At 33.2% G+C, this 26003-nt stretch overlaps 1 protein-coding gene and 1 pseudogene across 1 annotated transcript; one reads left to right on the top strand and one right to left on the bottom strand.

The window, feature by feature from the left end:
* Positions 1 to 539: 539 nt before the first annotated feature.
* LOC128191733 (uncharacterized) lies at positions 540 to 16141 on the top strand (annotated as a pseudogene).
* Positions 16142 to 20806: 4665 nt separating this feature from the next.
* On the bottom strand, positions 20807 to 25371 carry LOC128193024 (mitochondrial import receptor subunit TOM40 homolog 1-like). The gene is made up of 7 exons (XM_052866193.1): positions 25002 to 25371; positions 24562 to 24728; positions 23979 to 24080; positions 23656 to 23758; positions 22105 to 22236; positions 21749 to 21934; positions 20807 to 21591 (listed from the first exon to the last, which is right to left on the bottom strand). The coding sequence occupies exons 1-7, from the start codon at positions 25210 to 25212 to the stop codon at positions 21443 to 21445; spliced, it is 1050 nt and encodes a 349-aa protein (XP_052722153.1). The 5' UTR covers positions 25213 to 25371; the 3' UTR covers positions 20807 to 21442.
* Between the last annotated feature and the right edge of the window lie 632 nt (positions 25372 to 26003).

Genomic DNA, 26003 nt, shown 5'->3' on the forward strand with positions numbered 1-26003 from the left:
TTAAAATCAATGGACAAGTGTAGAAAATGTTTAAACCTGTGTGATTGTACAACTAAACTGTTATATTGCTTTCTTTTTTCTGGGAGAGAACTGTTAATATATTATGATAATTCAGTGTACAATTATCTTTTTACAAAATATATATCAGGTTTGTTGCCGGATAATAATATGCAATCTGTATTTCCTTTGCTTATTCATTAATGTTAAATTATCTCTTTTCTTCTTTTACGGGCGAATCAGTTGAAATTGCAGTTTGGGTGAGGTAATCTGAAATAATAAAATGCCTGTTGTATCGATCGTTGTTTTCAGAACTAACTTTCATTACATGTATCCTTCGGAAGTTGGATAAACGTACATTTGTAGATAAAAGGTTAGGATGCCTTTAATGTTTTGAGAATTTTAGAAAAGGTTCAGTAAGACATGTTTTTAAAACAGTGTTCACTTACTCTACCTTAAAGGTTAGATTCATGATAAGAAGTTCGGTCTTAAAACGACATGTCATAATCTTTATCTAAATGTTATCAGCACGTGATAGTTTCTTAAGGGTGACAATTTTCTGGAGCGCGGATTTGTGACCTTCTTATTGAACAAAAGGTTTAGTTGTTTACTTTGTTTGTCTTTATCACTGTGGTTTTTTTAATTAACAGCCTGTTTTTGAATGCTTATTATGTCTGAAGTTTTGTTTTCGTCAACCATTTTTACATTGTTTTTCAATTAGAATCAAAATGAAAGTAGAATAACTAACTCTATATTTTGTTGAATCATTTATAGAATTTATTACGCGTCAATTTAAAACCATATTTGTTACCAAAGAAGACATTGCTTGTATATTTTAGGCTTTTTTTTGTACTTCTTTGCTTTTAGGCATTTTTTTGTTATTAAGATGCAGATCAGATAATTTTGACACTTGAAATTTGTACCTAACAACATGGTAGGGAGACAACTTTTTAACGTGTTTTCAATTTTTTCACAAATTATAATATTGGCTTACATGCAGAGTGTTCCAAAAATAAACTCTCGTCTTTATTTATTTTTCACTCTGTTTTATTTTTAAAAACAATACCATTCCTATATATATTGCATTTTAAATTACTGGTCAGGTTTTGTTAGGGGTTTTTTCTGCAGAATTGGAACTGGGTTTTTTTTTAATATTATGTTGAATGATGTAGATAAGCAGTTTAACTGTAGTGAAATATGGTTTTTCAATTAAAGTGAATAAACCTTTGTGTATGTATGGAACTATCCTAAAACGGTTCTAATTCTTATTTTAGCTGCATTTGCGAAGTATGCCGTTACTCATAAGGAGATAAGATAGATCACACCAAATTGAAATGGAAAATCAACAGGGAGCCATAGGTATTTCTTTAACTCTATTTTTGATTAGCCGTGCTATTTTTTTTCCTGATTGTTGGCGGGGGTGTGGGTGTGGGTGTGGTGTTAATTATTAACATACGGCTTTTATGAAATAAAATCCAAAAAAATTAAGGAAGGATATGGGTCCCGCTGACACATCATCTCTCCCTTTATCCAACCCTGCTCGGCTGGCTGAGTCAACTACTGGTTTGTTTTGTTTTATATCTGATTATTTAAATATATTATGCTTTAGATAAACACTGCTCGCAAAACTAGGATCAAAACTTATTATTTGAGTTGAACATTATTGAATCTACGCAGTTTCGTGCAATAATATATAACTATTTATCTTAATACATTTTTTCTATGGAAATTAAAATTCAATTTCAGGATAAGAAATTTTAAAATTGTTCTAACAAATTAACATAATTTGCAGTGGCTAACATTAAAAGCAATGAGAGAGAGAGAGAGAGAGAGAGAGAGAGAGAGAGAGAGAGAGAGAGAGAGAGAGAGAGAGAGAGAGAGAAGGATACTTATATATTCAATAAATCTGTAATCTGAGAAGTTAAGTTTAAAACGTAAATCATTCCATATTCATTTTGTTATTACCTGCATCAATGGTTATATCATCAGTCCAAAAATGCAATGTATCAGAACTGCTCACACTATTATACAAAGAAAAATTGAACTTACAAAGGGAAAATATATATGAAATAGAGTTTATCTCATAAGATTAACATAAAAACAAACAAAATTGCAGTGAAATATCTGTGAAATAATTGTGCTTGTGTTTAACAATTGTACGAGTTCACTATTATTTTCAGCTTATAATGAAGTACCGGTCCCATTTTTATATGACATTATCCGTTAGGTTGCCAAATTCTATCTTTAGTTTTTATCATTAATTTGTAATTTATTTTAATTGTTGCTACATTATAAAGGTGTTTTTTCGCAAATTATTAAATTAGTTCTAAATTTACATGGATTATATATATTCTAAAAAAACGAGGATTCTTGGCAATTATAAGAAGAATACTTATACCCTGGTCAATTTCGATGTCAGTCAACTTATGCAATAGTCCCCAATTTTTGTCTGATTTGTAAAAATATACTCTAGAACATAGCAACCTTTTAGTATATAGTGACAAATAATTATATATATAAAGTTTTGAACACACTTTACATCTTCGTATTTCATACATCATATATTTTGTCTAGAAAAACTTACTTATAACATTTATCATGGCTGAACAAAATATAATCTTTGTTCTCTTTATCGAACTATGCAAAGTTTCGTTTAACTTCAATACCATGACTCTACCATGTCAATCTTACTCTATTGCAGAGATTGTCCCTCAAGACAATATTTTAGCAAATGAAAATCTAGCTCATCATGAAGGCCTCCTTATCGAAGAAATGGAACCAAATTCGATGCTTCACCTTCTGAGATCTAGAGGTGTGCTGAGTGAGGCTCAATATATTGAGATTAGAAGGGAATCAGATAGGAGAGAAAAAGCACAGATATTGATTGAAATGACTAAACAAGAGTTAATAAATAGAAGTGTTTTTTGGCAATCATTAGTTCAAACCCACTGTGACAGAGCTATAAACTACATAATACGTGGTGTCGATGGTGCCAATCCTCTTAACCCGAGTGAGTAAAAAAATATTCACAATGCATATTTATATATATATATAAAAATGTATACGTTCGCCTTTTATTTATTGACCAGCAATCCTGGTAAATTTCTTCTAGTAACCGATTTACTTGAACACCAATTTTCTTTTAGGCCTATCAAACAATCTGCACAGATATTATTTCACTGCACTTTTTTAATCTGACTAAACATTATAATATAATAACTCAAGAACAGTTTGATACGTTTTCTGAAATCGAGGTTATATCCCTGGCACTATTTTTTTTAACAAGATGTCAAAATCTTATATTGCATTTTATATTCTTTTTTAGATTTTTCCATAAGGTGTGTGAGACTCAGGAAGCTTCTAATATTTTTTAAAGATTGCAAAACCAAACTCATTTTATTCAAATATCTAAGACTTAAACGAATAGCACAATGCCCTATGTTACTAGAAGAGGCTCATCTGATCAAAACTGGACTAAGGAACAGACAGCCTGGTTGTGATTCTATTCTGGAGGTGATACGACAGATGGATCCAAGATATCTAGACCAGTTATTTCAACGGCTGGAACAGGGAGAAAACATCCGTAATGGGGACTTTCTTACATCTTATCTTTATTTATCAATCATTATGAATTATAACATTCCCTTTTCTTGTTATTTTAATTTACAGAACAGGAAAGACCAGATATCATTCCAGATATCAACAATGCCATTCAGATTCTTAGAGAAAATAGGGCATTCTTTTGCAAGAGATAGACCCGACTCATGTTTCCCATGTTCTTTTGGAAGAAGGAACATTTACGATAGATGATCATGATGCCGTACATAGTGAAACGAGGAGACACAATAGGGCGGAGGTGCTGTATGACATCATAATGAACGACATTCCTGGAGTGTACCTGCGACGTTTTTTGTCTTATCTGCGAAAAAACACCTATATATGGACAACTATTATGAACCCTAATAGGTTAAGGGAATATCATGCACGAGAAGAAGAGGGCCAAGGTGAGTTAGTGTTTGTAATCACGTGAGTTATTTTCTTATTAACTTCCTCAAAGGAATTTACGAATACATGACAGGTTAAGAGGTGAAAATTGAGGTATAAAGAATGTCTTAAATCAACCCTTTGATCATTTTTAATTATAATACTTTCATGTTCAAAACTGAAATCTGATTGGTTTAGGCGCAGTTGACAATACGTTCTATTACCCTCAGCGTTAGCAACACACTTGGCAACGGGTAACACAACGAATTGTTACATGCGCGTAGATTATAAAATAATTTAAAAATAAGACATTCAGTATATAAAATAAATGGTGCCTGTTTGGGAAGGTGAGTGTTGAAATTGACACCCCTCGAAAACCATTGTCAACCTCCGCTTCGCGTCGGTTGACAATAGTTTTCTTGGGGTGCCAGTTTCAACAGTTACCCTTCCAAACAGGCACTAATTATATAAGATGATTTGTCCGACAATTGAAAAGATTGACTTTTGCAAATCAATATTGATTCCAAATTACCGGTATTTGATAATTTATGGATTCTTTAAATGATTGACATTTTTGTTGTATTGAAGCTCCCGGAGGCGTTTACAATGAAATACAGGTCAGACAAATTGGTGAAGTAGCGGATGATTATGAAGGTAAAAAAGAAAAGGAGTGTGTTTGATAAAAAGCAAAATATGTTACTTTAATTTTTCGAGTTAATGGTACGTTGCTAAAAAAAATTGAGTTTTCATTACATAGTAGACTTAAACAAAAGTACTGTAGAATTATATTTATTCGTGGGTGTCAATGTTCGTAGGTAGCATAAATTTTCTCAATTCGTGGGACGAATTTACCATGGATGGGGAAAATTTTATATAAAGATATGTTTGTGTTAACAAAATCAACACCAAGTACTACTTTAAATTTGCTTCAAAATCTTATACTAATTTAATGATAAATCAACAACACGGGCACCCAAGCAATATAAGATCATTTGACATTCAATATATTCACATTAAGACTGTATGAGTTAGTTATAGACTTAATTTTTCGAAATTCAGTTTCTCTGCAACGAACGTTAACTTTTTTACATATTCAAATTTAAAAACTGATATTACAGAATTAAGTATTATCATAAGGATGTTTAATTATAAATGATGTTGATAACCTGTTTTTTCATTTAATAGATGTTCCTAGAGCCTCTGGATTGGAAATCCTTGTGACAATTCCTATTAATGGAGATGAGGGTACAATTCGTCAAGCTGTTAATTCAATTAACAGAGATTCTTCCTTCAGAGAACGTATAGCTGAGAATTTTCAAATGGAAGTTGTAAATGTCAAAATTGGTTCTGTGGTAATGCGATTCAGATCCTTAACCGATGAAGCTTGTTGCAGATTATTAGCTAAAAATGGAACCAAGCTAACGGAACTGATTGAAAATTTTCTTCACTTCTCTGGTTTGAGAGAAAATATAATAAAAGGAAATGTCGAGGTTGCCGTTCATGTTTCAGGAGAGAAAATCGGGATAGTAAGTAAAATTCAAACCATAGCAGTTGTCTGTCTCTAGCAATTTTTAGCAGTTCTAGTTCTAATTTTGATAGATTTTTGCTAATTATATGGTATTCAGGCATTTGTTAATCTAATCATTAAATCAGACTTGAATTCATAAAAGCATTTGGTCGCCATTTTAGTTTCTATCGCTCCTCTACTTCCACTGGGGTATATACCGGTTGAGAAAGTTACTTGTCGGTTGCTTTCCGATCGAGGCATTCAGGTTGCACGGACTTCAAAATGCATAACTACGCATTGTAGTAAAACGTTTGTAATTAAGAATAAAGGAAAGTACAATCAATGACACAAAATATATTTATTCTTTGAAAGAATTTTCAAGGTATCTGTATTATTTTCCACAGATAGTGCTGCCTTACTTTGCAAGCACATCGAACACGTGTGTCGTCCATACAGTGCATAACGTCTGCATCTTTATGGAATCCCCGGCAGCATTACGTCCCAGTCGATAAATGATAGTTAATCCAAGAAAGGAACAATGTAACATCGTTTCCATTTGTATCTTCAAATATGCTCCGTTTCTTAAATCCATGCTATCATTGACATTGCTAGATCTGCCACAATATGTGTTTTGCGCATGTGCAATGTTATAACATTCACAAGAAAACAGTCTACAATTATCGAAAATTTTTGAGATATGCCATGATTTCAGTCTGTCTTGTTTCGTCAGTCATTGAATATTCCTTGCCAGAGCAGTAGTTGTCATATTTTTGTACAAAATGCGTTTCTACAAGTCTATTCGGCCAATGTAACGTGTTCGGGTGTATGAAATTCCTAAATGCAGGGAAGCATAAATAGTGATATCGGCCTAAATATGTAGGGGGTGTATCGGAGATAAAAGGGGAATAATGCGTATTTATATAAATTGATGTCAGCTTTAAGTTTTATGATAGAATTCACACACCAGGCGGGTTCACGTTTTTATGCAATTACGTTATTTCTGAACTATTTTAGATAAACAATCAAAAGAATAGAACTGTTCTATTTATTGAATCATATATGATCAAGTTATTAACATGATTAACTTAATTTAGCTTAATTCACATTCAGGTGAACATAAAGATGCAAGTGTTTCGAGAATGACCGTGAACAAACATTGGAATTTGCTTATTCAAGAAGTTGAACCGATAGCGATATCAACTGCTTTGCTGGAGATGAAAATGTTTGAGGAGGAAACGAAAAATAAGGAAACAAAGAACTCCATCATGAAGATTTCAAAAAGAAAAGATAGAGTAGAGATGATTCTGAATTTGTTGTCATCTGTTCAGAGAAACGATGCTTATGACGTGTTTATGAAAATTTTATGGGAAAAGGAAAACATTGACATTGCCAGTCTAAACAAACCATCAATAAAAATGCACGAGGAAGCAGGTATTTATTCATTCACTTTTTACACGTACAGGAAAGACAAATTACTCTGGAAAAAAAAACCTGTTGTACTTATTTAACTTTTATAGAGTATGTGCATGGTTGAGTGCGTGAATAACGCCATTTTCTTATAAATTTCAGAAAAAGTTCGTCTAGGGTTGTTATCCAAATTTAAGGACGTAGTAGAAGAATTCGAGAACAGCCTCATAAAAGAAACTTTACGACAGTGTTCAAAAAATGAAGAATCCATGTCCGATTTCTCGGATCTCAGAATAAGTCGACAGGAGAGAGTTCTTAAATTCCTAATGTTTATAATGAAGGACGATTCTAATGTTCTTGCTCTTAAAAATGTTTTAGAAAAAAGACATTTGAAAGAACTTGTTGAAACGACAAAAGATGAGAGCCTTTTTTCAAAATGTAGGTTGACATCAATAACTTGGAAATAATTCAATTCTAATTTTTAAGTGACTTTTAATGTTTTTACTTTCTTATCCCCCCCCCCTTTTTTTGTCGGCAGAATATCTCAGAGAAGACATAATAGATTTTTCTGAAATTTTCAGGAATGATAGGAAGTTATAATATCTCGATCGAGCTTTTTTCGTTCTTTTTTTCAAAATTCATTTTCAGTCTTCAGTTTCCTGTCCCGCGTCATAAAGCTTGTAACCTCAAAATCTCAGAAATGATAGACTTGAACATACAAACTTTGTTGAATGATAGACTTACAGTTGTAAACGGGTTTTGACTATTTTGTTTTGTTTGTCGTAACTTTCGGTCATCACTGCAAGAAATCTAAAAAGAAAAAATTTAATGCATTAAATGTTATTTGCATAGAATGAATATTTTTGTATAAATCCTTATACATGTATATGTTATTTATGCGATGTCAAATGAACAAAAATATTCCACTTCCGCCATATAAATACACACTTTGGTGTGTTATAAGACCGACGACATCCAAAAATAAGCATTAAATGCTTAAATAACTAAGCTTACAAAACAATAACCAATACCAGTATATGAATGTGTATGCTTAATTTCAAAATCACTGTTATATATTGAGATATTTCTGCACAATATTTGATATAATTATTATAACAATTCGAGTTCATATTCAAAAGTTTCAAACTTTGAAATGAATGTTCAATCATGTTTCAAAATATTATAGCACTTTTTTCTATTCTTTTTTGTAAGAAGGGGTTTATATTTTTAATGATTAAGGTATAAATGGTTAAATTATTAGTTTTGTTTCTTTATTTGTTTGTCTGATATCATGGTTTTCTATGCATTCATAAAGCATTTTTCCTTTTATCCTGTTCTTTGTATAAAGTATTTATTTGTTTATATTTGAATAAATTATAGATTTTGGCTTTAAAACTCGGAATCAAAGAAGTTATTTATCATCATATTTTTTTGGCCATGTAGGTTATAATAAAAAAAATAATTAAGAATATTCATAATTAATTCTTTTATTATATTTTAGCATCAAGGAGTAAACAAAAGCGCTCAAAGGATCAAATTCTGTATCAGTATTTATACAGGATGGAAAGAATTGCCGACAAAGGTAAGTCCTTTTCATCAACAATTAAACAATAAATTTAAACAAGAACTCTGGTGTTGAAATCAGTAACATCCATATTATTAGCTCACCTGAGCCAAAGGCTCAAGTGAGCTTTTCTGATCACAATTTGTCCATTGTCTGTCGTTGTCGTCGTTGGCGTCGTTGTCGTCGTCGTCGTTGTTGTTGTAAACTTTTCACTTTTCATCTTCTTCTCAAGAACCGCTTGGCAGATTTCAACCAAATTTGGTACAAAGCACCACTAGGTGAAGGGATTTCAAGTTTGTTCAAATGAAGGGCCACACCCTCTTTAAAGGGGAGATAATTGAGAATTATTAAAATTTTGTTGGTATTTTTCAAAAATGTTCTTCTCAAAAACTATTCGGCCTGGAAAGCTTAAACTTGTGTGGAGGCATCCTCAGGTAGTGTAGCTTCAAGTTTCTTCAAATCATGGTCCCCGGGGGTAGGGAGGGGCCACAAGAGAGGGATCAAGTTTTACATAGGAATATATAGAGAAAATCTTTAAAAATCTTCTTCTCAAAAACTATCAGGCCAGAAAAGCTCAAATTAAAATGGGAGCAACTTCAGATAGTGTAGATTCAAGTTTGTTCAAATCATGGTCCCCGGGGGTAGGGTGGGGCCACAATGGGGGATCAAGTTTTACATAGGAATTTATAGAGAAAATCTTTTAAAATCTTCTTCTCAAAAGCTATTAGGCCAGGAAAGCTCAAATTTGAATGGAAGCATCCTTAGGTAGTGTAGATTCAAGTTTGTCCAAATCATGGTCCCCAGGGGTAGGTTGGGGCCACAATAGGGGGATCAAGTTTTACATAGGAATATATAGAGAAAATCTTTAAAAATCTTCTTCTCAAAAACTATTAGGCCAGGAAAGCTCAAATTTGAGTGGAAGCATCCTCAGATAGTGTAGGTTCCAGTTTGTCCAAATCATGGTCCCCGGAGGTAGGGTGGGGCCACAATCGGGGGATAAATTTTTATACAGGAATATATAGAGAAAATCTTTAAAAATCTTCTTCTAAAAAACTATTAGGCCAAGAAAGCTCAAATTGGCGTGTAACCATCATCAGATAATGTAGATTCAAGTTTGTTCAAATCATGGTCCCTGGGGGTAGGGTGGGGCCACAATGGGGAATGAATTTTTATATATAGAGAAAATCTTTAAAAATCTTCTTCTCAAAACTATTAGGCCAGAAAAGCCCAAATTTGGGTGGAAGAATCCCCAGATCGTATAGATTCAAGTTTGTTTAAATAATAGTCCATGGGAAGGGTGAGGCCACAATGGGGGATGAATTTTTACATAGATATATAGAGAAAATCTTTTAAAAATCTTCTTTTTAAAGACTATTTAGCCAGAAAAGCTTAAACTTGTGTAGAGGCATCCTCGGATAGTGTAAATTCAAGTTTGCAAAACACAGTCCCTAGTGGTAGGGCGGGGCCGTGATGGCGGTTTGAATTTTTACATAGGAATTTATAGAGAAAATATTTAAAAATATTCTGGGAAAGTTTTCGGTCCAAAACTCAGTACTTAGTGTGATAGCACAGGTTATGCAGATTTAAGTTTGATGAAACCATGATTCCCTAGAGAAAAGTGGGGCCACGAAATGGGGGGGGGGGGGGGGGGGTACATAGGAATAGAGAAAAATCTTCTTACAGGTACAACAACAAAAGGGGCTTGGTATTTACCAAAAAAACGAGGTTGATAAAAATTGGCAGATTTTCAAATTTTTTAAGCAAGACCTACTGCACTTAGTTGTCAAGATATTTTGATACTGTAATGCTAATTTGATCAGAATTAAGGCAATTGTTGCTCAGGTGAGCGATGTGGCCCCTGTGCCTCTTGTTTATATTCCCTACAATTATTTTTTAAAGGATACCAATTTGTAAAAACTAAGTTTCCATTTCTTTTTTTTAAATGATTTTTATTCATTTATATCAAATGATCGTTACTTCAATCAATTAAAACATGATTTTGCACAATGATAAAAAAAATAAAGAAAACATTTACAATTAGACTACAAGAAATTAACCGAAATTCTTAAGTTAAATATACTTTTTCTATGCATTTTGGTGTTTTTTTTATCAAGCCATAATCTAACCAGTTCGGTTGGCAAATGAGAACATGTATCTTCCGCAAATAAGCCAACTTATCATAAGCCTACTTTTAAAGATTTAATTTGATCCTCAGGGAGAGAATTTGTTTATGATAATTAAGAAACAACCTTTCAGATTTCTACGTTTGGCCACCCGACAGTCGGATTAATAATAAGGGCATTTGACTAATTAAACATGCAAACTAACAGAAAGAGGAAAAGGTCACATTAATACCGTTCTGATGAAAGGGTCGGAAGTTAAGAATATACCTTTAAATTAATTTTCAGATGTTTTGCTGTATCTTTTATATTTTTGTGTCACTGCAGACGAGATTACAAAAACAATGAATATGAAAGACGAGGTCTGGAAAGAACTGAAAGAAAATGTCAAAGCTCTCAAGGAACCAAAGAATATACTTTTTTGGGCTGTCTTGGTACGGGGAAATCCTCATTCATAAACACCATGATAACGGCGTTAACAGGAAAATACGATTTGTACGCTGACGTGGGAGCCGGAACAAAGCACAGTACTACTAGGTTACACAGGTTTGTACAAAAAACTCGATCATGACCGAGACCACACGACAGAAAAGGGTCTTCAGAAGACATCGAATTTAGTACTTATTTTTTGCTTTTTCTGCATATAATACCGGTAAGACAAAAAAATTAGATAGATTTATTAACATATTACACATTATCTTTAGCAATGGAAATATATCTACATGTAATACCGTTAATTAAACCAACAATTTAAAACAGGAAACAATCATCTGATTTCACTTTATGTTTAGAATTCCTGGTGAACAATATTGGAAACCTGTTAATAAGGATGACAAAATGTTGAATCTCCCAGCTTTCATTGACATTATCGGATTGGACGCTCAGCTGTCGTCCCTCCAGGACAAAGAGTCGATAAACAGTACTCTTATGAACCTCGTCATCAACGGAAAGCTTCCAGAAAACTGTGATCTTGTGGATCTTGGCAAAACATTAAAGGAAGGAAAACAAATCAAAGAAAGACAAGAAGAGAAAACACTTCTTGTGGATATAATAACTGTATTATCAGCAGAACATCCAAAAATTCCACAAACATTAATTGACGAAATCTACAACGAAGCTAACGTTAAAAATAAACGTAAAGTATTAGTTTAATTGGTTTGAAGCTCAGTTCAATCGAATGTTGAAGTGGGATTTCTGATAAAAATTTGTCCTTTGTCGAATTTGTCATTGTCTTGTTGTTGGGCCTGTCGTAAACTTGGTCATTTTTAATAAAACTTTATACAAAATATCCTTGGTTGAAGGGATATTAGATAATAGTTATTCAAAGAACTACATTCTTACCGAAGAAATATCATTTGGAAATAATAGTCCTATAAAAATCATTTTTTATGAACCAAAAGGTCAATGTCAAAAATTAGCTTTTTGGATACTTTCAGGTTTGTTCAAACCATGACCTGACCCCAAGAAATTCTTTGGTAAAAATATTATGCTTAAAGTTTGTACAAAGTTGTAGAAAATTGATGTCGTATAAATTAAAAGTTCAGAAGGTTGTCATACTGGGTTCCAAAAATTCCAAAGATATTTGTACCAAGAAACAAACGTTTGACTATTTCATACATTTTTTTTGGTTAATCAACAAATGAAAAGGAAATCAGTTTTTTGAAAAGTTGGATTGATTATCCTATTTTCCATTTAAAATTCCATTCCGTAAATTATCGTTTGACTGTTATAGGCATATAGAACCTTTTTTAAATGAGCTGTTGTGTCAAACAGCAATGTGCCTGTCTATTTCATTGCTGATCACTCAGCCATGGCTCTCTGAAATCAATCAGATTTATCAGAGTCATTTTACCTTGTTTTGACGCAAGAAAAAGATAGTTACATCCTACCGAAAGTCAAAAGTCTTGTTAAAATGGTTCTTATAAAATGCCTTATACTCAAAGACTAAGTACTATGATTTAAAAGGATTTTACTTGTGACGTGATTAAAAGATTCACTTGTTTAAGTGCCAGTCAAAAAATAGCGTTTTAGTTTAGATTTTAGTTTCTTAAGTTGAGGGTTTTATATCACTAAAAACTTTCGATTTTTTTATTTTGTTGTTTATAAATATAATCAAATTTATTTTCGCTTTTGTACAATAATATTTTTTATAAAGCAGAATCTTTAAATGAAATTGTATTTTACGAATAAACAAAGAGCCGTTTTGTTTGTCCCTTTATTTACTCTTTATAATGCATTTACAATGAAATCAGACATGTAGCATCGAAGGGGGTGTTACTCCAACTGTTTATGGAAGCAGACATTTTTCAGCTGCTTGGTCCTATTAAATGTCAAATTTATGTACGCCTTTAAACGATGGTTTTGCTTAGTATGTGTATGATAATACGCATTGCAGTAGTTTAATGGAAAAATGATATACAAAATTTGTTTTCAACACAAACTTTATATACAATGGTATCGCATTATTTCGCCCCTGATTAAGATGTGCCAAGACGTCGAAGCAGGTATGATTGTGTTACCATGATTGTGTTACGACTTAAAATAAAGATATAAGATTTTAAAAATGTTTTGGCAAATAAAAAATTAGCATGTGTACATTTTTTTCACCAATCTTTCTGAAGTTTCTTTGATTGCAATCGATGCATAATACGCAGGTTGAATAAACCCGATCAATTGGAGGACAAAACTAAACGGTTTCTTTTTCTAAACAGACCCATGATGCATTTTTTTATTTCCCACACTAAAATTGATTTTTTTTACTTCGTATGGAAAATTATTTGACACTGTAATGACCAAAAATTGAGCCAGGCAGCTTTAACCAAATTATAATTATACTAGTGGATAAAGAAGAATTTTACCCCCCCCCCCCCCCCCCCCGTTTTATCACGCACCCACGCCCCCTCAACGGACAAGGATGTTAAAGATTGGTAAAGTGTTATGGATGTGAAAATTTTCGGCAAGTATAACGTACCAACCCCCAATTTTAAAAACGATGGTAATAATGTATTCAAATTGATATTAAAAGCTAGCTAATTGGGTCAGATTCATTTATAATAATTCAGGTGAGCAATGTGGTCCATGGATCATTTGTTCAACTTTGATGTATACATGTATGCTTATTAAATTTTCAGAGATTCCAATGTTTGCCATACTAACGAAGATGGATATATGCACGCTGTCTAAGAACGAAGAAGAAGAAATGAAGATTCAGATTTGTAAATCGATTAACATCGCAGCCGACAAACTTCTACTATGTAGTAATTACCGATCCGATCAAAGGCCAGCAACGGAGACAGATATCAGTTTACTAAAATTTTTGGCCAAGGTACATATCTACCAAGTAGTCAAACTTAAAACTCATAATATTCAAATTTAGATATATGTTCGAAGAATGACATCAACTCAATTTGCCCCATTCGTTTCCACAGAATTTGTTACCATCTGCCTTGGAAGATGGTATACAGAAGTAAAATAATTTGCAATCTCTGGGTTGGCTTTTCCTCTCCTTTGTAAAAAGTAGAAAATTCACTTATCTAATTTGTTGAAATGCTGTTCATTGCAAGCGAGAATATTTGCTGGCCATGCATCGAATTTTCGAACGAAAATGTAAATTAAGAAATGTCTATTAAAATTTACGGTTTAATTCTTCTCTAGTAGAACTATTTGAGAGCAATATTTTTAATGTATTCTCTATTTGAAAGTTTTGTTCTTTTTTGGGGGGTGGGGGGGGGGGGGGTGATTGAAACTCTCAAATGTACGTGATAATTTATATGGTAATACAATATCAATCAAAGAACATTAAATTTTGCAGATATATAGCGGCATTTACTTTGACGTTTTGAAAAAAAAATAAGACTACTTAAGATATCTCTTATCTTACTATTTTTGAAGCTTCACTAATAAGTATGTCATATTTTTACTTTTTTTAAAGAGCACATGCAGTTATAAAAATAGTGTCGCTTGCGTACTTACTGTATGCAGACAATATAATTGTCTCAAACTATAATTTCATTTTAATTTACATCAACATCTTTATTTTGTTAATAGATCATTATCATTTCCGAAGACAAACAATGTGCGTCCCCACTTCCGAATGATTTTGGACACGAAAAGAATGTGATATGATATATAAAATAAAACTTGACCTGTAAAAGCATGTAAAAAAATAACATGACGAATAAAATGTGATTAGCAGGATTAAATATTTACATTCATTTTTAGTGTCTTTGTGATGACAGTACAAATCAAAGTAAAGAATCGTGCAATAATTGCATTACTGACGCAATTGATTTAATGTAAGGTCGCAAGCGGGGTTTGCATAACTACTGTGGAATCATTTAAATTAGTGGGCGCCAATTTTCGTGGATTGTGGGGGTTTTTTTGCTCAATCATGGGGGTGTAATTTCGTGGAGGCGTCGGTTTTCAGTTTCAGTAAAAAAAAAAAAAAATAACTCTTTCAAAATATGTTTTCGTGGAGGTTGTAAATTCGTGGGAGCGAGCTTCCCACGAATACCACGAAAATTGAGCCACCACGAATTCTAATGATTCCACAGTATATGAAATGAAAATAAAGTAAAAATATTAATGCTTTATTTTTAGTCGTACGATTCTTAATCTATATAAGTATATGCTTTAAGGAACAAATCTCTGAATATGAGATGATTATTACGGTCGCGGTGTGAAAAACTACAATAAAGCCCTTCAGGCTTTTTTGTATTTGATCACGCCCCGACCATAATGATCGCCTCAGACTAATACTCTAAAATGTTCCCTAATACCTTAATCATATCGAAAATTGAAACGATGTTTATTTGATAAGTTATTACTCTTAAGAGGTTGTCCTAAAATCGGTAATATTTTGAAAAGGCTACACTTACTAAGTATATGTTGTTTACGTTTCGTTTCTTTTAGATGTGTAGTCCATGTTTAGAGGCCGTTACATTACAGAAGTTAGAGTATGAAGAATCAAACGCAGGAATCAGCTCGGACTCAGCTATAGCTTATTTGACCGATGACAGAAATGGAGGGGTTTTCAAAATAGTTTTTGGGGCAATCTTTGTCGCACTGATCGCAATCATACTGAATATCATTTTTGTACATCCTCCGTAATGGTTATCAACCGAAAACTGTCCATTCGGTCAGATATTATACAGTCCGAGGAGCGTCAACACCAAGGACAGTACAATATATGAAAAAATGGGCGGTTTAAGGCTTATAACTTACTTAAAACATCTTGTGAACAGTTTTTACGATCGTTCTGCTTCATTTCAGGTAAGTTTTCTGTATGAAAAAAAATAATCAGAGAATTTCGAGACCCGTTAGGGCCAAGAATTGTCTGATATTTTTCCATACAGAAGTGTTTGAGACATATATCGTACTAAATTAAACATTGCCATTGAATTCCATTGTTGATTTACTTGAGACAGTCCGATTTTGAATGATATCAATAAGCTATATGCCTCACACTTCTGTGTGAAAAAATATCAGTCAGTTCCCGGCCGTAACGGGCCTCGAGACCCTCTGATATATTTTTATACAGAACTGTTTTTGGTGTGTGTGTGTGTGTGTGTGTGTGTGTGTGTGTGTGTGTATATATATATATATATATATATATATATATATATATATATATATATATATATATATATTACATAAGAATAAGGCCAAAAACAGATCATTTTGCGTTTGGGTATGTAAATAAACTCAATATTGAATAAAGAAAAACTTGTCAAGAAAAAAAAAGCAAGTTTAGATACGTTTAGTCCACATTGCGTCATGAAAAGCATCCGCAAAGGTGAGCATATTTCAAATCACCGCATAGTGGCCATTTTTGAGGTAGAGGATGGTGTCAATCTGTATGATTAAAATGTCCGTTTTTTATAGTTAAAGGGACATAGACATTTTTAAAAAATCTTTTTTTATGTTTAACATTGTTTACTTTACATTTTGAATGACTTACAAAAAAAAAATAAATGTAAGAAGTCACGTTACATGCGAGAAACAGAAATAAAAATAAATGGTATGTCAACAAAGCTTGAGTCTTAGTGTGTTTAAAAATAATGCAAAGTAAAGAAATTTCCATTTCTTTGACAAAACGACTCCTGTTAAACAAGAAAAAATTATTCAATGTGTTTATAAATTATATTGCTAAAATTAGAAAGTAACATTTGATTGAAACTTATACCAATACCACAAATATGGAAATAAATAAATAAATAAATAACAAGACTCGAGCTTTGTTTACATAACTAAGAATTTCGAACTCTGTATCTTGCTTGCAACATGATATTTGACTTTCAAATTTTGACGAATCTTAAAATATATCATTATTAACCATTCTAGATTTTAAAATGGAAAACTAAAGTTTAACAAAGAGTTCAAATCGTGTCAAAGACCCTTTAAAATAAACACACGTCTGAACGAAAAGAAGAGCTGATATGGACAATCTTCGATAATGTAAATACGGCAAGGAAAAGCAATCGTGCTTATCTTATATGTTGTAGATACTAAGTATATAAATACATGTTGTAGCTAGAGCCTGAACCATAACATCATAACTTAATTTAAACGCCTTCAGTACATTTCATAAAATGATACCTTCCCTATTGAGAACATACTTAAATGTCAGAGATTTTGGTATTAGAGCGAGCTCATATTTGCTATATATCTTGAATTATCATTAATTCTCTTTAAATAATCCCCCCTACCATTGGAATTTTACAAAGAACTATTTTAACAAGAGCTTGGACTTTGGGTAGTTGTGTCATACAGCAATGTGACGTAGGCCTGTCTATGTCATTGCTGGTCGCTCAGCCATTGCTCTTTGTTTAAATCAACAAGATTTGCCTGGCTTTTGAGCTAAGACTACGCAAACGGTGCATATTTCGCTTGAAACTGCGTCATTTTTAACTTGTTTTGACGCAAATAAATAGATACACATGTAGCTACGTCCAACAGAAAGTCCAAGGTCTTGTTAAATTATGTTTCTAGAGAAAATCGGGGATCAGGGGTTCTTTTAAAAGTGGAAAACACATATAGAGAATATCGAGCAATTCTTTAAACGTGCTCTTCTTTAAAACTGAGTATCAGACAAAATAAGATAGTTAAATTCGTGTATACCTACTCTTTGACATATATTTTTCTTAAATAGAATACGCAAATACGTATACGAAATACATTACCAAGTTGGATCAAAGGTTCAGGCAATCTTAGTAAGTAGTTCCAGTACCGATCAGACCCAACCTAACACAAGAGTAAACCCCAACTTAACCCTGGGTTTACTTTCTGGGTTTACTTTTTGAAAATTTGGGTCCACTCGGGGTTTACTTTGGGTTTACTTTGGGTTTACTCGAGAATTGTTTTTGGAGTCAACTATACGCACTGAAGTGTGAAGCAGACCTGTATTTTATCTTATCATCCTACTGCCTGTGATTCCTGCCCCTTGTATATTCCTAATACACATGTAGCTTCTGCTTTCAGGGTATACTTCTGATCGGGGTTTACCCTCCGGGTTTTCTCTCGGTCCACTCAAGTAAACCCAGAAAGTAAACCCAGGATTTAGTTGGGGTTTACTTTCTGTTAGGTTGGGTCTGATCGGTACTGTAAGATGAGAAAGGTTTCTAACAAAATAATGTTATTTAAGATCGTATATCATGGAAGTGTGGCGTATCATGTTTTTGTTTTAATATGTACCGCTTAGATGTGTTTTGTAATTCCAGAAATACTTTCTAAATAATCCTTTTGGTTTATGTACAAATATGTATATCTAATATCTTTGAAGACTTGTCGGTAAATCATGCTGTTTATTTTTGTATATGAAAAATATGGTTTCACGAAGAAGCTCTGTGGCTCGTCTAATTTTTCTTATAATCTTAAACGGTTTGTAAGATATTTGTTTTTTGGGGATTTCCCTATCTATATTTTAGTTGTTCATTTTTGTGGTTGTTTTGAAAAGAAAATGGAATAGATTTATCTTTGTTATTAGAAATAACAGCGATGGTAGATACATTGAGCCTTTCTTTCCCCTGTATGAGTTTTGAATTAAAGTATGTTTACACTACAGTTCTGATTGTCGTCTTATAATGTATCCATGAAAATAATCTTACGATTAGACTGAAATATTTACATCCAACGAGTATGGTTCCCTCTATTTCTTTCGGAAACTCATAGTTAAGTTTCAGCTTCAAAGTATTTTTATCATCATAAAAATGTTATCTATCCTTCAAACTTTTTAATTGAAAGAAGAAATAAAATGAAATTTACTGATGGTATCCATGCATTTTACGAAGTTATTGCAATTTCGGACATAATGGAATAAATATACAAATAAGAAAAAAAAATCGGTTTTACCGGTGCAACAATGACTCGAACCCGTAACCCTGTGTAGTAGGTCTCCGTGCACCCACATTTATCGATTGGTCGATGCCTACAGCGACCTAAGAAAAATCCACGGACTGCACGAAATAATCATGATAAAGTCAGACTCAAATTCCCATAGGAGACAATTTGGCTGTTCCTTTTTGCTAACGCACTGATATACGTTAATAGTAATTTTGTGAATTTTACTTACTTTTTACAATCAATTGATTAATTTGTCAAACAGAATAAAAGATGTAAATATGAACAATAAAATGCTTTCTTTCATGATTCATGCGAGCTATGAAGGTAGCGATCACTGCAGTAAAAAAAATCCATAACCCGTGAACTCAAATTAGTCCTAATCCTATTACCAATTTACCGAAAATCAACTTCCTCCAATGTCAACTACTTATTCATCTGTATCCTATCAGTAATAACTGGATATATCAAGGACACCTCATAACCTGCTCAAATAAATTAAACCTGCTCCAAAAACCTTAATCTCCCTTAGCTTTCGAAATTTATGGCTTAGATCTAGCATCCAAGCCTGTCGAGGGCGTGAGTATCGCAAGATGCATCATGCAAGTTTGGTAACGTTTTAACCAACAATAACTTAGATATGGCGATCAAAGGGCACCAGTCCCAAAAACCTTAACCTTCTCATCATTTAAAACCTATGGCTCAGATTCAGCAAATCTCCAAATCTGTGAAGTTCATGACTATGCTTAGTTGCACCACCCATGCAAGGTTTGGTAAAGATAGGATAAGTTATAACTTTAACCTTGTCTGGACGCCAACGCTAAGAGTATCAATAGCGTTAGCTCCCCCTCCCCCACCCCCGGACTCGGTGGGCTAAATAGGTATGGATTTGGTTCATCAGTTCTTTATTATTGGTTTAATTTCTAAGACATTTTATATGTAGATAATGGTATCAAGTTAAACTTGTTATCTGTGGGACATCCTATACGTTCATTTCTAACAAAATATATTCCTGCACATGAAGCAATTAGTAAATACACGAAAATGTAGATTTAAATACTAGTACTGCACAAAACTTGTTGCCTCCCTTCAAATTTCATTTGTATTTGCTCGTCTAATGTGGAAAGTGGATGCATTATTTTAAGCAGCATAAAAATTATACGCAAAACATTTCTTGACGAATTCCATGCAATCAATGTAAAATCATAGAATGGGCGTCTTCCAAACTTGTTAAATTTGCAGAAAAAGTTCATGATCTGGTATAGAATCTTTACTTGGCCTGGTCAAATCACAAAGAAATTTAATCAGATTCTCATCTTAATCAGTTTGAAAAAAGTTTATCATACAGTGAAAAGGGTAAGAAATTCATCTACCTATCTCAGTCTCAACAGCTTCATGCTACACATTCAACAGAATAGGTCTTTTCACAGAACCAACGATAATTGGGGCTCTATGCCCATTTCTTTTTTAGGTTCTCTCCATAAATAGAGTCATGTGACGATCTCCGTCTAGACCTTTCTGCATTAAGTTGACAAAACTATCACATAAGTTGCTTTTTAAAGCGCTAAGCATAGCTCAGCGCTTTATTGTCCTTAGACTTCTACTTCCGGTGCATCGAATAAACGCCCCCTATGAGCAGAAGTATACATCGTTAAACTGGTTAGGGAACCAGTTTCAGGGGTTTATGCACATAACTTCACGGGCTATTGTGAATGTAATGTACGGGCTATTGTGAATTTAATGTACGGGGCTTACATACATCATTGCAGGGACTGTCATGCAGTGATGAGGAAATAAAGTGCGTATAGAGAAGCTGAAATGTTATATACATATATCTTTTTATACATACAAAAGCTGGGTTAGCGCTTTTTAGTACTATCAGTACTTTGATTTAAAAATAGTTTTAATTACAAATCAAATATTCAGCAATTTTAAGAGCATGCCATTAATGAAAGTTGGATGGCAGTGATGATACAACTTTAATAATGCCCAGATAATTCTGAACAAGTATGCTCATTAAAAAGTCCCACTTCAGACACTGATGGACAATCAAAATGAAAAATAATTTATATTAATCATTTCACTGAATAAAGTAAATCAACATCAAAATCTATGCTTCATAAATAAAGATCCACATTTCATAAACTTATCCTAACAGTTTGTTGATGTCGAAGAAGTGCATGCCTGAGGTTAATAGCCATATATTGATCTGTCTTGCATATATATCTGTATAATTAACATCACATTCTAACACAATCATTTACCACACACTAATTATTGTTTATTTTCACACATACTAAGTACAGCATATTTATATTCAATGACATCGCTATAAAATGTTTGGTTCTTGTACAAAAGATTCAGCAAAATGTCAGGGATGCAATCCCCTCTTATCTAGAGGTGACAAGTACAGTGGCTAAACCACCACTATAAACACGCCCCTCCCCCTCTATACATACATGAGTGTGTTCCACTGACAAAGTGAAACCACCGAGAAAGATCACAGTAAACATCAAAGTAAAAATTTCATCCAAGAACTAGACCTATTCCAAAACGATATTGACTTTTCTGAATATTGGCAAAGTTAGCTGTCCCACTTAGTTGTAGTGTGAAAGGTAACGGCATAAGCTTCTTTTCTAACACAGCTTCTACAGTCCAATTTGTGTCAATAGAACCTTAAAAAAAGTTTTTAAAATGTTAATGTTGTTAAATGATGTCAGACTTGCAATTAACATTTCTCATGGTTGAATTTAATCTCTATTTTTTCTAAATTCTATTTAAAACATACATCAAATTTTTAATAATTTTTATCAATATCAAATTCAGACTTACCTCTAAACATGGCGTTTCCACCTGGTATTTCTAGCTGATAACAACCTTTCCCTACACTCTCACGGGTCATTAAACTAGACTCCAACTCGGCTCCTATGTGTAAATGTTCATTGACTTTATGATAGTAGCAACAATGTGCTGCTACTGCTGATGGGCAAACATTGGCAGTAAATTGCCAATTTTCACCTGAAATAAAAAAAAACATACATATGCATACGTACCGGCATTCAGCTTAATTAAAAACAATTCTCTTTCTCTAATAACAATAATGAATATGGTCAAAATACCATAACTCATTCTATAAAGTCTCGGTTTTTTGACAAACCATTGCAGAAGAAATTTCCTGAGTGTCTTACCAGTAATTTTGGAAGCTAATGAGAGAACTGTTATTTCCCCTCCAGGCACCCTAGGACCTCTCTGATAAACCAGTTCGGCTCCTAATGCTACACTAGATGTTACTCTTTGTAGGTAGTGTCCCACTATAACACCTGAAAAAGGAAACAGCAAACATATGATCAAATCATCAGAGAAAATGCTTCAAGAAATCTTTGTGTAAAGATCTGTTGAATTCACACCTCATGAAATGTTTTGTAACATTAACATTCATGTAACTAAAATTGTATAGTTATGCTTTGACAGAGTTCTTGAAATCTTTTTTCTGCTGGTAGTCAGTCATATTTGGACTGACTACCATCTGAAGTTTGTCAGTCTGGACAGATTTCTATCAGTCCAAAAAATGTTCACATTCTTATTTATCACTTCATTAATTTTAACTTTTTTCCCTCTCTCTTATTATCAACTTTCCTCTTGTTCTCTAGCTAGCTCTTTCTCTCTTTCTTTCTTTCTCAGTCTCTTTTTCTCTTTCTGCACACATCATGCCACAGGGGCTTAGTTGTAGAATAGTGGAGATCTTACTATTTGTTCCCGAAGACAAAAATGATTAAAATTGGTATTTTTGTGTGTATTGCTGTGTATTGCAATAAAACATTCATTATAAACCCTGTTTCAATCGTGGTAAAAAGTGTATTTAATGTACATAAAAAACGAAACAATACGATATCTTAGATTTATAGGGGGCCATCGGTTCATACTATATTTTAAAGAAGTTCTCCCCATGATTTCTGATGATACCTACGTTGGAAAATGATAAAAAGCCTTATTCCTACCGTCTGACTATACATTTGTCAACCGCATTATAAACACTCCATGTACTAAACACTCGCAAAACTTATCGAAATTTAATTAAGGTAAGTAAATTCTATACATTATTACTGAGATGTTAAAAAAAAACATATGATCAGTCTATAGAGAGCCAAAAATTCCCAAAAAACTCCTCTTGATTTATCATATGCATTTGGATTTCCTCAGTGATTACCGAGAATAGTTTGCATCATCTTCGTTGCTTTTGTATGAAATTTAGTCATATTTTCGCAAGTTCCCCTGTCAACATCTAACGGTAATTTGGACTGACAGGCAACCTCAAGTAATCGGTCCTTGGTTATTTTTATCGGTCTTGCCAACAGGACCGAAAAATTTCAAGAACTCAGTGTATTGCTGTCCCACCCCTATGAATTGCACAACAAGAGTCCTTTCAACATCTGTTAAAAATAATTTTAAATATTATGAAAGTCGAGTATTTGCATTGTTAAAGAACTATAACTCTAACTTAATTGATTTGAAATTACAACTTGATCTGTAAGTAATCAATACAGAGAAACCCCCAAAACCAAAAGAGTGTATACAAAACAATAAAACTTGAGACAAGGATGGAATGACAGGACAGCAATAGATGGAAAATGAGGATTAATGATAAATTCATAGCAAATATTTTTGCCCTTTTGTTTCTGAATTTAATCAGTTAGTATAGAATAATATTGTGATCAAATTGACATTTCCTACAAACCGACCTGTTTTGTTCAGAAGGTCGATGTTTCCTAGTGTCAGTGTAGTTGAGAAATCATCTCCCAGGTAATCCACAGAACCCTGACCCATGAATTTTCCTTCCTGCACCTACAGAATTTAGATTAGATCAAACTTTAATTTCAATTAAATAAATCAAATATTTACACTTCGGGCTTCAATGGATTTTATCATGTGAGAGACCCATATTTAAATCCTGATATACATCAATAAAAATGATATCTTATTTCTTAATTTACTCCAACTTGAGGATATGTAGACCCATGTTGATCTAATTTATGCCAGCCATATTCTAAATAGCATGACTTACCGATGACTGAAGCTTAGTTCTGACTTTCTTTGAAAATGCATGGATTATATGTGCATTTAAATTCAAAGAAGGATCAATGTCTCCCATCAAAACTGGATAAGCCTGGTAAAAGAAAATTCATATACATTATCAACATTCTGATACACCAAACAAAGAATTTTCTTGAGGTTAATAACATTGTTGATACAAACAGGATTTCCTTGTTTAGAACCATTTTAACAAGAGCTTGGACTTTGGGTAGTTTTGTCAAACAGCAATGTGACATGATAGGCCTGTCTATTTCCTTGCTGGCCACTCAGCCACTGCTCTTTGAAATCAACAAGGTTTGTCTGGCTTCTGAGGCAAGTCTACGCAAACGGTGCATATTTCGCTTGTAACCGAGTCATTTTTAACTTGTCTTGACGCAACAAATAGATATATGTAGCTACGTCCAACCGAAAGTCCAAGGTCTTGTTATAATAGTTCTAATGACTTTATTAACATTCACTAAAATTGTAAATATGGTACATTACATATCTCATAAATTTGATACAAGTTTCAGCATCATCTTATCTATCACCTTTACTTATGACACATTCCTCACCTCAGAGGGACTATATTGTTTGGTCCCTATGTACGTTGCACCAAATTTGTACCCAGAGTCTTGTGGTGACAACTGGGACATAGTCAGTGTGTGACTAACTTGGAAATGACTACTTAATCCCTTTGACACCAGGAATCTACCACCTTCAAATGTCTGTGGGAAGAGCTCTGCAAGAATTTGTTCATAATTCTTAATTACAACAATTACAGTTTTATAAAGATTTTTTTCAATCTGAAACCCTGTTGCAAAAGAAACTCCAATAGGTATATAATATTTATGAATCACTATAATATTTACAATCATATAAATTGTGTAGGCAAATGTCATGATTCATTTATATGTTAAAGAGTAGGGTTGTTCAACCTCAGAGTTTCAAGCCTTATTGAGTTATTGTATTTGACCTTGATGTCTATCTTACATCAGTTTGAGTTTTAACAAACCTTTACACTTCCTATGCAGCTCTTCAAAGGTGCCTGGATTGTTGCTAACTTCCTCTTTGAATACATTTGGAATCTTTAACTCTGGCGGAACATCTGCTGATGGTGGTGGCGTTAAACTAGAAGGTTGTGAAGGATTTGCAGGTGGTGGCGGTGGTGCGACAGTGGAGCTGGAAGGCGGGGGCGCCGCAGGAGTGGATGAAGAATTGCCCATTTCTTAATGCCCTTTTAATGCCCTTTTAAATTCTCTTTCTATCCTCGATTTAGTTGGGATTATTCGAGCATTTTAAGGCAAATACACACTATATTTTTATCTCGTGGTCGCGGCCATGTGTGATTTAGTAACTACCGGCCGGCATGCGCACGTGCAACTTCCGGTGCGTCGATTTACCCAAATGGACCCAAATGGACCCAAATGGAATGTAAAAAGTCCAAAATGGACCCAAATGAACCCAAATGGAGCCCAAAATGGAAACACTAATGGAAACAAATGGAATTTGAATGGTATAATTGAAGATTTTATTTGATAATTCCAATCATTCTTTTAATTGTAATGAGTTTTTTTAATTGAAAAATTTCAAAGAAAACATAAAACAACAATTTCTGACCAAATGGAAAAAGAATTTGATAATATAGCCTTATCAATTAGTTTGATTTAAATACATGATTTAATTTTTTTTGTCAAATCTATTTATAGGATTGTAGTATACCGTTGCTCAGCTCTTGCCACGTGGAGCCTGGCGGGCCATCCCAATAAGAGCTGTAATTTTGAAATAAAAATATTTAAAGCCCGAAGAACAAATTGAAAAATTAAACGTAATAATTATAATTTCCGAGCAGTAAAAGCAAAAAAAAAGATTTTTATGTTTAAAATAAATTATGTATTTTCAAATAATTAATGGTTACTGAGAATTTCATATGACCGAAAAAAAATTTCAGTCCAAAAATCGATATATAAATTAAAAATTAATTCTAAATTTGATGCATGGAAAATGACATCTTCCC

The sequence above is a fragment of the Crassostrea angulata genome, chromosome 7 (genome assembly GCF_025612915.1).
Source record: "Crassostrea angulata isolate pt1a10 chromosome 7, ASM2561291v2, whole genome shotgun sequence".
NCBI classification, from domain to species: Eukaryota; Metazoa; Mollusca; class Bivalvia; order Ostreida; family Ostreidae; genus Magallana; species Magallana angulata.